This window comes from Amphiprion ocellaris, chromosome 4, assembly GCF_022539595.1.
Source record: "Amphiprion ocellaris isolate individual 3 ecotype Okinawa chromosome 4, ASM2253959v1, whole genome shotgun sequence".
In the NCBI taxonomy this organism is placed as follows: domain Eukaryota; kingdom Metazoa; phylum Chordata; class Actinopteri; family Pomacentridae; genus Amphiprion; species Amphiprion ocellaris.
This window is the reverse complement of record NC_072769.1, coordinates 4970474-4987216: the sequence shown is the minus strand read 5'-3', so window position 1 is coordinate 4987216 and position 16743 is coordinate 4970474. Positions and strand designations below refer to the sequence as shown.

General features: G+C 36.7%; 1 protein-coding gene across 4 annotated transcripts in view; it reads right to left on the bottom strand.

Moving 5' to 3' along the window:
* Window positions 1-16743, bottom strand: part of ttbk1a (tau tubulin kinase 1a) — a 66625-nt gene that overhangs the window by 26449 nt on the left and 23433 nt on the right. For 3 of the 4 annotated variants that reach the window (XM_055009765.1, XM_055009763.1, XM_055009764.1), the window contains 5 exons: window positions 14806-14879; window positions 12597-12737; window positions 9368-9472; window positions 1099-1164; window positions 393-485 (listed from right to left, as the gene is read on the bottom strand). In XM_055009765.1, coding sequence (XP_054865740.1) covers window positions 393-485; window positions 1099-1164; window positions 9368-9472; window positions 12597-12737; window positions 14806-14879 — 479 coding nt within the window. Of the gene's footprint in view, window positions 1-392; window positions 486-1098; window positions 1165-3938; window positions 4009-9367; window positions 9473-12596; window positions 12738-14805; window positions 14880-16743 lie in introns of those variants that run through there. The other variant, XM_055009766.1, reaches the window with a different exon arrangement.

The following is a 16743-nucleotide window of genomic DNA, read 5'->3' as shown; positions in this document are numbered from 1 at the left end:
ATCTCTGAAAGTGTCAGTTTTGGTTGAGCAACTAAACCTGTATATTCCGTGATAATTCTTAGCTAGTTTATGCTGACCCTTTACACTGCACATAGTCATTCCATGCAGCTAATAGGGTTTAGATGTGCCTATATTTAATGTACAGGAACAGGTTTCTAGATTACAGTGTCTTTAAATAGGTGTACAAATCTTATTTAAGTACATATTTAAAATTACCACACGGTTGAGTGTATTTGATATTCCAGCTAGAAGGCTGTAGTGTAGCCGAGGCACAGCAGTTCATGTTGCTGTCATGATTCTATGGCAGTCAGCAGTACAGTAGTGGTAACTGAGGAGGTAGTACATCTAAGTATATATTTATTTATAGTTAGGATCAGGTGAAGCTGTCTGACCTTATCTTTGATCTTCCGCCACGGTAGCTGTCCGACAGCAAACTCCACCAACATGTAAAACAATGACCAAAGGTCGTCATGGCGACCCATTTCCTGGAGAAGCACAACAAAAGTACAACGTTAAAATATCACTCTTAGATTCACAGCATCTAACATAAGTCAGGTTAGTAACAATTTTAGCCAGAGAAATGACAGCAAAATATGGGATAAAATGAGCAAAATAAAGTGTGAATTATTCAGAAACAGACAGTTGGTGGCGCTAATTCTCCAGTTAGTACCAGTAAACCACTGCAGAGGACACAATGAGACAATGTTGTTTACAGAGCTTCAGTGAAACCTCAAAGACAGAAAACCAAGTAGATTGTTTCATGTTTTAATCTGATGATCGTCCCAAGCAGATCTGATATTTTCATTTATTTTTCTATCTGTCTAGCTGAGCAGAAGCTTCTTTAATGCCACATGCTCCATACACGTCGTCATTCATTCCACTCCACTGCATGTCGTTGCATTTTTCTTTTATTGATGAGTCAAACCCAAACACTCTTTGGTCATGTTTCACGATTTTGCCATTTCTAGATTAAATGTTGCTCATAAAAACACACATACTGTTTGACTGAAAGCAAAACGTATCTCTAACATTTGTTAAAATAAATTATAGATTTTTTTCACCTCATTCATTCCTTTAAAGACAACAAATAGTACTGACCTTGTTTTTATGAGCGTTGACTGAAGCGTAGCGAACCGTCCCTCTGAAACCTGCCACAGTCCTCGGCTGAACACAGGATGAAGCAAAGTTAGCTGGCTGTTACATCAACAAGCTTCCCAAAGTAAACTCACTACTCCATTTTGTATTCCTAAATACCACACTGCATCAGACAAAAAGACTCTGGCAGCACCTAGAAAAACCCAGAGAGAGTTGCTAAGGTCTTCTTAACTACAGTCTTCTGATTTTGTGCTTCAAGCCTGACCAGCACTCATCAGTCTGGTGCAGCTCCCACTTCAGTGAGAAACACTAACAATGATGTACAAACAGCATCATGAGATAAGTACAGACTTGAAAAAGGTATTTTGTGCTTGTTGCCAATGGAAAAGGTTTTGTAAAGACTGCCAACACCAACACTGGTTACTGCTTTGCTGCCACTGGTTCTCTATAGGGAGAACATCCAGTCAAAACAAAACAAACTGAAACTGATCTCACTGGATCATCCTGTATATATAAAGGCTGGATGAATGAATGAATGAACACATACAGAGAACACACACAAACACAATAACACCAGATTCAAATCTTACAGACAAATGCAGATATCAATACATCGAGATATATATTGAAAGGCTGCATGCCAGAAAACCTCTGATATTGTGATTCAGTCACTACAAACCATTAGCTACACTACAGGCCAAAAGTTTGGAAGCAAGATCAAATTTTTACAAAAAAAGATCATAGTTTCATTGGTATACAAAATAAACATGATTATTATATAAAGAGTAACTCATCAGAATACATTTTCATTACAAATATCAGGTATTTGTATCTGTACTCGTTTCTTAACTCAGCGTTTTCTTCCCAGACATTTCTGTGGTAGTTACAGAGATATGGACACAGTTAGTTGAGATTTATTAGGATTTTTTGTCTGTAATCTCTCAAAAGCTGAAGGTCCAAAGTGAATACTGCAAACTGTTATTTGTTTTTTTTTTAACTTTTGCACTGAAGTTGTGACTCTTTTCTTTCGTCAACATTTATTCAAGAATTGTCTGGTAGCATCAATGTATGCCTAAAGGTAAACTGAGGAAAATGGTGCAAATCAATGAAAGCAAAGTCTGATCATGCAGTAAATACATCCCAACACCTATAGAATTCATACTGGGTTTTATTATTTTTACCTTTTTAAGAAAGACATTGTGAAGTTGAAGTTGCTTTCAATCTTTTGGCCTGTAGAGTATATTCTTAACACTGCTGTTGCATATGTATTATTTTGTTTGCTTATTTTGTGCTCTTCTTTCTAGTAAACTGAATTCTAGCGCCCAGTCGGCTCAAAGCAGTAATCAGTGCTGGTCAGGTTTCATAAAATCAAATGCAGAGCATGTACTGCTAAAGCGAATCATTCTGATATTTTTATGACAATGTGAAAACAGAGATAATTACATTAGTAGCTTCAAATGTTGTGTTTTCAGCCCAGTCACAAACATCATCATAACATTGTCTTGGGCTACAGAAAATGCAACATCCTACTTAAAGTAGGATTCTGATTCTGGATTCTGATGGAAAGGGAGAAAATTATAAGCAAACAGAACCAAATAATGACACAAACAGACAGAAACATCAGCAGGGGGTCACGCTGCATCTACACAGCCTCCATCCAGAGCAGACGATGAGCAAACACACAGCGTCCATTAACATGTTTCTCTGGTGACACAATTTATATTTGTGTATTTGTATGGTGAGCAGGTTTTAGGACATTTATTTATGTCTTAACAGGTCAGTGTGATTCTTTATCATCACTTGACTGAGGAGTTCAGTCATTGGACTAATCTTTAGTCTTTTGCTTTTCCATTTGTTTCATTGACAGAAGAATTGATAGGAAAGACTTAATTAAAACAGTACAAATAAATTAAAAGACAAACAATGAAATACATAACAAAATACACCTTGGTAGACTAAAAGGAGTAAAAGGGGTTAATTAAATTAATGTTTTGAATTTATTTCTACCTTAACAAATATCAACTTTGATTTAGAATACTTCAGAATTTCTACATTTACTTATTTCTGTATTTTAACATTTCTTCATGCATTTCTGTGCTTCTTCAATCTGTCATTCATTTATAAATGTAGTTCTGCAGGCATTTATGCTCTATTAATGCATTTCTACAGTTTTACACACACACACACGTCATGCATATTTCATTATTTATTTATGAAATTATTTTGTAAATGTCTTTTTTTATACTAAATGAAATGCAGAGGCAATATATTTAATTACTCTTAAGGCAATACCAAATATGAGTAACAAAAATGGAATTAAATTGGGCAACTGTGGTGCCAGTGCACATTATTTACTGCACTAAGAGACAGATAAACCTTGCTTGTTTTGCACATTTTTTCCTAAATTTATTTGTGAAAAAAGAAGCAAGACAAACAAGAGGCAAAAAACGGTATTTGCATACATGACATATGATTGATATATAGCTGAACTTGAAATGTTGCTAAGACTGTAAGATTGTTTCACTGTATGTTCCCCTGAAACCAACTCCTTCCATCTTAATGATTCACCGTAATTTTCATAAATCACCTGTTTTAACATGTATTATCTCAGTTGTGACAGACGTGCAAAAAATAAAATGTTTAGTTTGTTAGTAGCGAGTTTCTTTCAACAAAAAATGGTTCAACAATGAGTGACGACATCCTTTGTTTACAAAAGCTGTAAAATGTGTTCATGAAGTTGTACTGACACACTGCCTGCATGTTGTCTTTTTCATTCAAGTTTCAATTTGGTGGTCGGCTGGCAATGTGACCGTGACCCCTCTGTCGCTATAGAAACCACTCACATCCCAGGGTAACCATGGAGATGATGGAGAAACGGGAGGCATGCACGTCAAAATCATAAGTCCAAAGGAACTGTAAGAAAAACAAAAACAAGACTGAAACGTAAAAAGACAAAAATAAAACTGTCAACAGGTAAAAAAAACAAACAAAACAAAACAAAAAAACCATCACAGAACGTAGATCATTGACAAAAGAACTGATGGCTGGTGAACAACACAGACTACAGTGGAAGTTCTGCATTACTCCAGCTACGGTTCAGCATTCCATAGTTTTTCATTCAATTATTTGAATTCCAAATATATGCTTATCAAGAACAGCCGATGATTATTTTCCTTGTTAATTGATCGCCTGATTATTTTCTTAATTGAATAACTGTTTAGTCTCCATGGGTTGGTTGTTTGTTCCAGAGAATCCACATTGTCTTCAAAACTTTGACAAAGCAAGAATCCACAACCCAAAGACATTTCATTGACTGTCAGACAAGGAAAAATAGAAAATTCTCACAGCTGAGGAGCTAAAAGCAGCAGATTTTCACATTGTTGCTTAAAACAATCAATTCACTGATCAATCATTGCACACTATTAAAAACAACATGATATAGGAGGTTCTGAGATGGTTCTAAACAGTGTTACGAGAAAAGCCATTTTTTTGAAAAACAGTTTTTATGTTTGCAATAAAACAATTGAGATAAGAAGTTCTGAAAGCATTCTGTAGTTTCTGTAGTGATAAAACATCTAAAAAGTCTGAATGGACAAAGAGAGTTGAGAAACACCTTTGTGATTCCTGTTAACTCTAACCGAGGGTTTAGTTTTTGTCGAGCCAAATTACACAAAGAAAGTCCGGATTTGTTGAACCTGCTTCGTAGTTCAGCCTCTGGAAGATAGATCAATCATTTCGATACAGTGTGTTGAAACCCCTCAGTGTTTGAGTTCAAACATCAGAGACAGAAGAGCTATTTATTCCATCCAGATGATTTATTCACTAGCAGAGTCCTTCAGAGGGACCAGACACTCACAGCAGAGGGAGCTGATCCTGGAGCAGCCAGATAAGACGTTCCAGGCAAGAACAGGCAGTAACCAGCCAGGGGAAGAAGCCTGAACGCTCCATATCTGGTAGCCTCTAGCACACACTAATGCCCTATTCCACCATATATCTTAATTATTGCATATTTTAATTAGTTTGCCTTCCTAATTGTAAATGTAAAGTGAATTGCTGTAAAAGAGAATTAGGTCTCCTGTGTGTTTGAGCTCTCACAGTCTGTAAATAGATATTCATTTGTAAAAGCACACCTTTTCATGACTGAAGTTTTATAAATAGATCTTATATATGATATTTTATTTATTTATCAACACCTTTACTGTAACATTTATTAAGAACTGTTTTCCAAGAATCATAAAAGCACTCTTATTCAAAGGTTATTTTAATGGGTTTGTTTTTCTCCTGTCTTATCCAGCTTATCTGTTATGTATAAGAGACACTTATGCCCAAAACAAATGACTCACTTTACTTAAATCATGAGAATTTACTGTCAACTCAATTTCTAGTCACCTTCTGTTCTAAAAAAACAAAAAAAAAAACAAAAAAAAAACATTTCAAGTAGGCTAAACAAAAATGTTTAATTCATCTGCTCATTTTTTGTTGACACTGATTAGCATTTAGACAGATAGAAGGTACAAAATCGCTGCTCTCTTTCCCCCCATCTCCCATCCTTGTGCCCCCTGTTGTTTGAAGAGCATGAATGTGTAAAAGCTTGCACAGGAAACATTAGAATACAGGCGTGTAGATCAGTCAAAGCCACTTTGTTTGCTCCCATTTGTAGAATCAGGGGTGAGAACAAAAAGACGGCTCACAGACCACAAGGAGATATTCATTCGATTTCAGATTTCAAATGACTGTATAATAGTCCAATTAAGCAAACTGGACTAGGACAGTTGAACCAGGTGAACACAGTAGAACTAACCTGGACTGTATGAGTGTAAGTAACCCAGATTTTAACAGTAACAATAAACTGGACATCAACAGCGTAGATAGCCAGATATAAACTGGACTAAAGCATTATGATTAACCAGATGAAAACCAGATTATAACAGTGTAAGTAACCAGTGTTAACTTTGACTAGACACTCAGGTGAGTTGTATTCTGACATCATATTGTCGCTGTGGTTCCCTGGTGGAGGAACAGGTTATCAAAGTCTGTTCCCTCTCAGTCTTTAAGAAAAGACTTACAAGTCAGCTCTTTAATGAACACCTTTGCACTTGACAGACTGCCAAAAGAAAAAAAAAAACATAAAAAAAACAAAATTCCTAACACCTCCCACACTGCCTGTAGACACCACGGTCCTATTATCACACTTCAACTTGTTTTATGGCTCTTATCCAGGTTGCTTTCTCCTGACTGGATCCTTGTTTGTGTTGTATCTACTCTCACATGTACGCTGCTTTGGATAAAAGGTAAATGAAATCGTAGGACTGTAGACATATTAACAATACAAAAAACTCAAACACCTTCTGACCATTCACTTCGACTGTTAACAGATAATAGAGACATAAAGAACTGATCTAATCAGAAGTGGACATCATTTTGCCAGACTGCTGCAGAATAAAGTCTCTCATTTTTTTCCAGCATTGTCGCCTCACAGCTAGAAGATCCTGCTTCATATCCCGGCCTTACTAGGATCTTTCTGCATGGAGTTTGCATGTTCTCCCTGTGCATGTGTGAGTTTTCTCCGCTTCTTGCCACAGTCCAAAAACATGCTAAGGTTAATTGGTAACTCTGCATTGTCCGTGGGTGTGAATATGAGGGCAATTGTGTGTCCCTAATGAGGATTAAGTGGTGTATCGATAATGGATGGATTTTTTTCCTGCTCCCTCCGTCCTCCACACTGTACTTTTATGCCGTGAGTTTCTAAAACTGATCAGAGCTAAAGGTGACAGGAAGCAGCAGTTGTCCATCGACACATCTGCAACAAATTCCTTACTGGTGCAGACGGGAGGTTAAAAGACAAACAGCAGAGCACTTCCTTGTTGCAGAAAGACGTGAGATCAATAAAGAGATGTCAGCAGATGTTCCTGATGAAGCTGGGAGGAGCTCCTGTTTGATCGGACCGAATGTCCCTCTGTGTGAGAGGCGATGGAGGGATGAGAGAGCAAGAGAGGAAGGACGGGAAGCAGAGAGGCAGCAGGGTAGAAAGTAGGGGGAGGGGAGGAACGAGAGAGAGGCAATCCTCTCAGATCATTGGACTGAAGCTGATTCAGCTGTAGAGAAGGAGGGGGGGGGGCGGGTGAGGTGGGAGTGGAGGGATAGGTGGGAGAGAGGGAGAGGAGGGAGAGGAGTTGAGAGGGAGAGAGGGAGAGGAGGAGAGAGGAGAGAGGAGGGATAGGAGGGAGAGAGGGAGAGGAGGGAGAGGAGGAGAGAGGAGGGAGGGAGAGGAGGGATAGAGAGAGAGGAGGGAGGGAGGGAGAGAGGGAGAGAGGGAGAGGAGGGAGGGAGGGAGAGAGGGAGAGGAGGGAGAGGAGGAGAGAGGAGGGAGGGAGAGGAGGGAGGGAGGGAGAGAGGGAGAGGAGGAGAGAGGAGGGAGGGAGAGGAGGGAGGGAGGGAGAGAGGGAGAGGAGGGAGAGAGGGAGAGGAGGGATAGGAGGGAGAGAGGGAGAGGAGGGAGGAGGAGAGAGGAGGGAGGGAGAGGAGGGAGGGAGGGAGTGGGAGACAATAGATGATGGGTAGAGGGAAGTGAAGAGAGAGAGGATGGAAGCCTGAGGTCTCTCACCAGTGACGCATGTTAAAGCATCAAATATTCATCTCACTGCTGCAACAGAAGCAGCACAACACTGCAGGGAGGAGAGGAGAGGAGAGGAGGGGAGGGGAAAGGAGAGGAGGCGAGGGGAAGAGGAGGTGAGGGGAGGGGAAGAGGAGGTGAGGACGAGGAGAAAGAGGAGCAGGAAGAGGAGTGGAAATTAGAAGAGGAGGAAGAGGAGGTTGACGGTATATGGAGGCAGCTCACGTACTCACTGATCTAAAAATAGCTCACAGTTCAGTCTGACAGAGAGACAGAATAAAGGAGAGACGAGAAAGAAAGCGAGTCGAACGTTTTGAACAGAGTGAAACTACAAAGACCAGCAGACCTGATCACTGACTGATAACCAACATCTGTTCACAACGAAAGCCTTCAAATCTCATGAATTCATTCTCAGGATCGTCCGACATGTACGGCTTCTGTCAGGTTATAAAAAATATCAATCAATCCCTAAGATTTGTTACTGATGACAGTGAAACACACCGTACAGGACACCAGGCCTCGAACAAGGTCACAGTAAGAGTTGAAATCATGTGCTGCAGTGCAGTAAACACACCCATCTGTCTGCCTGTGTGCTTTTTCTTTGGAGTGTTTCTTTATTCTGTTTAGTTTTTAATGCAGCATAAAGTAAAAAACTGTAAAACACACCAGAAGAAAACGTGTTGGGTACGGAAGACACACCAGAAACCACATTAAAATCCTTACAAAGACAAAACAATAATTAAAAAAGGATAGTAAAGCAAATTAAAGAGTAAATACATAATAGTATTCATGTGATTCATGACAATAGAATATTACACTAGATTTTATTGAGATTAGGATCTAAAATTCTGTTTGTCTCAATAAATATCAATGAAATATTATTCAATGCTTGATATAATGTCAAAGTTTTTATTTTAATTTAAAAGAAATAACTATTAATTACAAACAACTAAATATTTAACTAAAATATATAAGATAGCACTAAATAATTTATCTACATTAAATTGTCAGTGTACTATGTTAATACTGTGGCTTAATCTGATTTACTTACATATCAAATTTTTGATATCTTTAAAATCTTTGTCCTTTTGTATAAATGTAGATGGACATATTTGTGTATATTTATTATAAAGCAAGTTCATTGTTATTATTGTTATTATTATAATTGTTTTAAAAATGGTAGCATTTTGAAGAAGCAGGAAGATTTGATTTACAATCATTTGTGTAAGTAGAAGAGGTGGGATTAGATAAGTTTCAACTTCTTTCCATTCCTTTTTGAGCAAGTTATTCATTGTCTTTTGTTGTTTTCTTTTTGCTTTTGTTGAAATGTTCAAAATAAACAAAAAATCTAAAATTAAATAGTTTATTACTGTCAAATAAAATATCTAAATCATACTATCACGCTATAATGATAGCGTCTCACTTTTATGATTTACCAAGTCCCTTTTTTAAATACTGGTATGCAAAATTATCATACTATTATCAAAAAATATCAAAGTCATCTTTAGAAGGATTTATATCAGATGAGTTAACTATCCAATGTATTCTTCCGATGGCAAAATTGTTCTTCATACGAGCGAAATTGGACACATTTTGTCTATTTCCTGTGAAATCAGTTTCCAGTGTTGTTTTTCGGGCTCTAGAGTGAAAGTTACTGACCGGTCGGACCTCTCCGGTGGTGTTGGTGTACTGTCGTGCCAGACCAAAGTCCAGCATGTAGCACTTCCTGTAGGTGGAGGGAAGCCGACCCATCGCAAAGTTCGACTGCAAAACAACAAAAAACACATCCAGTCACTGCATACAGCACATTCCATGCTACATTATAATTCTACTTCACTACAGTTTACCTTAATTACATTTATCTAACATCACACGTGAAGAACCCACCAAATATAATGTATAAGGGATGAAACTATCCAAGGGTTTGGAAGCAGAGTGGTCTAACTCACTTTCTGTAACTTTTGAGAAAAATGGGTTCAAAGTTTTGTGTTTTCAAGAATGGTCTACCATTGGAAGCACCACTGTAACTCTATATTTGGGTTGTGGGTTAGACCATTGTTTCTAACCCAATCAAGTAGAGCTGAAATAATAGTAAATTAACTACAATGTGTTTTTAAATGAAAAAAGAGCAATCTATTTACATAAAAATGCTAACAATTGCACAGGTTCAGCTTCTTTCCTCCAAAACTTTGTGAAATTGTACTTTAAATGCTCTGGTCTATTACTAAAGCTTCAGACAGTTTGTACCAACTGATAGCGATACTAAGAAGATTTTTTTGATAGAAAAAATTCTGATCTTAATTTATAGCTACTGTTAGTATTTTCTGACCATTAATAATAATATTTTCCTACTTTGTGTTTAAGTTTTAGGCATTCACACTTTATATTCAATTTAACATAAACTCCACCATCTCAATTTTTTGTGTAATGGACAGTTAATCACAATCTAATGTATTTATAAAGTTTAAATACTTAAACTGGGTTGAAAAAGTTGGAAATTTTCTTGAATTAAAACAGAATTTTGCTTGATGATGCTGTTTGGTAGGTCAGAGAAATCACACAATGAAGAGAATGCAGTACAGATGATGAAAATGTTTCAGCAAGGAAAATAAAGTCTATTGCATTTATTCTTGTTGCTTGTTTGAACCCTAAGAAATGTACAAAAACAAAACAAAAAACAAACAAACAAAGAAAAAAACTAATTCAACTGCACTGAAACAACTATTCTTAGTGATCATGTATGATTCAGTATATTTCTGAGAATATCTATCGCTGCACTGCGGTCATCAAGGACATATTCTTTCAGCTTTTTGCCGTTTTAGCATTTAACATTTTTAGGCCAAAGGTGACAGACAGACTTCTGGTTTTCAGTCACAATAGAATGCAAACAGTTTGTGAGCAGTTTGCTGTTGATAAGATTTCTACTACAGGCCCTCATCCAGACTGATGAGCTTCAGGAACTAACTGTGATGCCAGTGCAGCAGACAGTCTGCAGGTTTTCTCCTGCTCACTATCACCTTCCTGATTCTTCACACTAATCAGTGTTTGTCCTCTAGCTTTTGTTCCAGCTCTGCTTGTTAATATGCAAATCTATTCAGCACCATGCCCCAAAATCCTCTAAACATCCTCTTCTGCTACGTGCTGTTATCATCGCCTCGTTTTACTGTTTAGAACGCAGAGAACGTCTAAAGTCCTGAAGTGTGGAAATTCACTTGAGACCAGGAGAATGTGTCAAGTTCTTCTGCAGACATGAACAAACAGCAGGAAAATCTTTAAAAACGCAGCCGAGGAAAACTTTCCAACCAGTTTAATCAAGTTATAACTCAGCTGCTTTCCACCATCTCTAAACCCACACAAGTTGTTTTCCTTGTTTTGATTCCCAAGTTAAAAAAAAAAGAAAAAAAAAAGAAAAAAGTAAAATTCTTGTTTTATTGATTTGACATGTCAAAGTCTAAAGTTTATACTGAATATCTTTTTTAATTACTCCATAAAACTAGATATTCCATCAAGAGGCAGAAAAAAATACAGATTTTTGTTGTGTTTTCAGAAATAAAACGTTTATACATCAGGTTATGAATGATTTATGTGTCAAAGTTTCACAGTATAGATAGCACTAAACTGCAAAGTTTGGTGAATGTAAGTGCTGCTGAAGTGACAAATGGAAATTTCTGGTTTGAAATAGGAGAAAAAACATTCCACACAATTTTATTTGTAACCACTACTTACAGTATACATTACTTCTTAATAGATAACACTATGGCACTTGCCCACTTTATTGCTTAGATTTGTCTAAAAAACATTCAAAGGAAGCAAAAAAGTCAAAAATCTCAAAATTGACCAGTAAAAAAAAAAAAAAAAAAAAGTTTTTTTGCCTGGAAAATATATATATATATATATATATATATATATATATATATATATATATATATATATATATATATATATATATATATATATATATATATATATATATGTATGTATATATATATATATATATATATATATATATATATATATATATATATATATATATATATATATACACATATATATATATATATATATATATATATATATATATACATATATATATATATATATATATATATATATATATATATACATATATATATATATACATATATATATATATATATACATATATATATATATATATATATACATACATATATATATATATATATATATATATATATATATATATATATATATATATATATATATATAGTATACTCTGTACTTAAAAAAACAAACAATGGACCACATCTGCCTTCATACGATATCATGGATCTGTTTCTGGGATATTTTTATTTGACATTTCTGTTTATATCAGACTGAAACCTTTATGTTCTGTATTTTGGTTTGTCTTACAAATGTCATGTTACTGCCTGAACATGTTTGCCTTAAGTTTCTTGGCATCTCTGCTGGAAAAGCAACACTTTGAGTCACAGTCCTCTCATGCCAAAGCCTACGGACTGTCAGTTATGACTTCATTTGCTATCTTTAATGCTTTGCATCAGTTTAATACTGGTTTATATACATGCACCAGAAAATGACAAACAAACGTTGTTGAATGTGATGGCTCAGCTGAAAACCACTGTGCGATTAAAGTATATACACAAATATATAAATGCATACTCACATACAACCATATATATGGACATACTATAACTTACAATTTATTTTTTTATGTTATAATCTACTAAATATGACTGACTGATAAACTGACTAAACACTATACATTGTTCTCTTATCTAGATTTTGATTGTTAGTATTCTGTCATTACACACAGTGAACTAACCACAGATGTGACTGTCTCACTGTTAAGGACAAGGAACTAAGCACAGACTCTCAACTGTCATCGTACCGGTTTGATGTCGCGGTGCAGGAAGCCCACTGAGTGAATGGCTTCGATGGACTCCAGGATCTGCTTCCCAAGTCGCAGGGTGGTGCTCATGGTGAAGGTCCCTCTGGGCTGACTCCTGCGCAGGTCGGCCAAGTTACGACCCTGCAAAAAATAGCAAGTTTTCTGGTCAATTTTGAGATTTTGGACTATTTTGCTTCCTTTGAATGTTCTTTTAGACGAGTGAAAAGAAAACATTAGGTGTTACTTTGTAGCACAGGGTCACGTCATTAAGTCACGACATAAAGAAAAACTGTAAACTAATCCAAGTTGTAGATGGAAGCAATCACGTCTTTCATATCTTCTGAACCGCAAATACTAAACCCTACGGGTAATTTTGGTTCATTTCAACTTTGCATATTTCCCATTAACCTTCAGAACTCTAAAACCAACCAGTCAGTTTGAAAAGCAGTTTGTTTTATAAACCACCAAAATTACACCATTTATCAGAGCCAGAAACTGTGAAACAGGAAGAATGGTCAGATTTCCAGCTTCTCGGGAGCCCTAATTAACGGCCCTAACTAATCATGCGTATTATGCTGCTCTGTTGGGAAAATTGAGTAAATCTGAGCTTAAAGTTGTGATTTCATCAAAAGCCCTTTATCCTACATGTGTCATTTAAAATTTGATCCTGTTGAAAACCAAAAAAATCTCCCAGTACAAATAAGAAGTTATTTCAGACTCCGCTATGAACAACAGTCACGTGACAAAAAACATAGAGGGACTTTTTTTTTTTTTTTTTTTTTCTGAACTGCAGGCAGTGTCCACACAGAGCAGAGAGGAGACATGCCTTACCTGTGCCTCTGCACTCACAACATAGGGAAACAATTTATATTTGAGGAAGAACTGTTTAGCAAGGTTTGATCCAAACTTGCAGACACAAATAATTGCATGTTGTTCACTACAATCTCTCCAGTCCAAACAGAGAGTTATTTACAGCCCCACACACTTAAAAAGAACTTGCATTTGCCCGAATATATGTAGAGATCAGATCAAATGTCGGGTATAATCTTTCCATTAACTGGACATTTCATGCAGCTTTCTCCTCCCCTTCCACCATCTGCATGTTATCATTTTCACAACACCTTTCACTACAGAAAACAACAAAAACTTAAATCCAGAGCAGCAACCTGCCACACTGAAAGTCAGGTTTTGCCGAGGAGATTGATCGTGCAGCAAAGCAGCCCTGCCAGTTTGATTTCTTCTTTAATGATGGTGTGCAAATGTTCCACCACAGTAATTCCCCCATAACTACTTTGCAGGGACACCGTCACCACATCCTTCACATAATTCGACTATGACTGGTTTAAAGAACTACATTTAAAGCAAAATTGTGCTGAGGTGCAGTAGACCATTCTGCAGCTCTGACACGGCTGTGGAGAATGGTCTGGCTATGCAAGACTGAATTACAAGTATCCCTGATATAGGGGTGTAGTGCTATTTGTTTAAGAGTGCATCTTTGATGCATGCATGCCTGCACAGTTAAGCTATGGCTCATTTATAATTATAGTTACGTAACCACATCAGTTAATTATAACTGACAAACAATGTTATGTCACACTTACATTTTGAATAAATTGTACAGTCATCCTGCTGCAACTCATTAATGTACAAAAAGAATTGTTAATGTTGTCTCAGTATCTTCTTATAAGTGAAATTGGAGGCCATTTTTGTAAATAGAATTTGTTATTCCTGTGCCATAGGTGCACTGCCAAAATTCCATCAGAGCTGAAACTAAAGACGTAATGCTAAGGAAACCCATCCATCATCTATACATCGCTTAATCCTCATTAGGGTTGTAGGGTGCTGAAGTCTATCCCAGCTGACTGAGGGTGAAGGCAGGGGACACCTGGACAGGTAACAGTCTATCACAGGGCTACACAGAGACAAACAATCACACTCACATTCACACCTACAGACAATTTCGAGTATCAATTAGCCTGAGCATGTTTTTGGACTGTGGGAGAAAGCCGGAAGCTTGCACAGGGAGAAAATACAAACTCCACACAGAAAGCTCCCAGGCCCAGGCTGGGACACGAACCGGGGATCTTGTGGCTGTGCTCAGGAAATGATAAGGAAATGATCTGCCTTTATTGTGTGTATCTACATGCATCTACATTAGTATCCTTCACAATAAAAGCATCCATCTGTAGCCAGTTACATTTGGACTCACCTGAAGCTGCATGACCACGTAGTTGAATTTGTCGTTCCTCCCGCAGCCAATAAACTTACAGACGTGGTTTTTACCTGGAAAAGAAAAAGTCAGAACAGGAGTTTAAATTACACTCCGATAAAGTATCACAACTTCTGACACAGTGAAAAATGTCCTCATAAATTCACGATTTTTTTAAAAATAATTAAGCCAAAGTAAACAGTGCAAATTTGTGTTCAAGATTCTAATTATCGTCTCAGAACAGATATCATATTAGCCTGATTAACAAACAGCTTATTAGCATACTACTGGGGATATTTGGATTTAATCATGTCAGAAATTCATTTCTTTCCAAATTTGAATAAAGCTACATGACTGACACTTGCTGGATGTTTCCATGTTTGTCTCAGATGTGTCATTTTCAGATAAAAAAAAAAAACAAGCAAAAAAACCCAACTGTTCCTTTAGAAGCCATGTAAGCCACATCACTCCAGATGTTACTGGTCTGCATGTGGTGGAACAACCTGAATCCTCTTCATTACTGAAACACTTAATGTGACAAAAACGTGTCAACTTGATTTGATGATGAAAGTTTCAAACTAATTTATTTGAGTAAACTAATTAAAGGTTTATTAGGCTTTAACGACTAAACAGCTGCTGAATGAGCTAAATCAGAATGTATCGAAAAGTTCTTGACTGAAGGTTCTCTTGGTGGATTTCTTGTGGAGATCTTGGCCAAATTTCAAATTCTGAACCACTACAACATCATTCACACCAGCCTCTGCAAAGCTACTTATGCATCAGAGCAGCAGCAGTGCGGAAAGGCTGCAGATGTCAGCTGTTTTCAGAAAAAATGCTCTGAAAAGCTAATTTATACCAAACAGGAGACAGATGCAGAGAAACTAGTTAAATGGCATGTATCATTTAGCGGCTAAATAGCCAGCTACTAATCTGGTAGCGACCAAAAAGAGGGCCAGCATTGGATAATGTTCCTCAGATGGACACAAACATGACTGAAAATGTCTGAAAATTATGTTTCAATTTGTCAGTTAATTTGGTATAGTATATATTATTGCAGTTAAACCTGTACATTTGTAACATTATCTTATTTCTCCACTAGAAAGTGCTTTAGCTCATCATCTGTTGTTTTACATGCATATAAAGAAAAATTACTATATAACTGCTGGGTGTGCAAATAAGCAACGCAATTTCAACATATTGATTTGGATTATAAATGTTTTTTTTCTGTTAACCAACCAACCAACCAATTATCCCCCACTAAAAACAGTTTGTGCAGGTTTAATGGGAATAGATTACACTATATTACAATAATACACATATTTACACTGAAGTTTTAACACTGAGAGGGAAACACAACTTAACAATGCTGGCCTCATCGCTCAGGAGAAATTTGTTGTCAGTTATCACAAACCGCGGCAGAAACGGAAGCAGCTCAGCTTTGAGCAGTACATGTTGCTGAAGTTATTTTTCCTTTCACTCTGAGGCTGCTGGATCCTATTTATAAACCTGCTCTGGGGTTCAGTACTAGAAAAAAACAACATTAATCACTACATTCTGTGTAACAAAGCTGGTCAGCCTTGAATGATTGACAGCAAATGGAGGAAAATACTGGAATGGAAGGGTTTGCAATGCTACCTAAAATTAACATTCAGTAATCCTAATAATCAGTCAAGTCATCGATTTTTCAAATATCAGAAAGTTAATCTGCAAACAGACGATGAATCAATTATATATGTAACATGTAGCACAGAAACTGAATTGCCATGTACAAACGAAAGGTTTGGAAGCAGAGTGGTCTAACCCACTTTCTGTAGTTTTTGAGAAAAAAGTGTTCAAAATTTTGTGTTTTCTAGAATGGTCTAACATTTGAAGCGCCACTGTAACGCTGTATTTGGGCTGTGGGTTAGACCATTTTGCCACTAAATGCTAGACCATAAA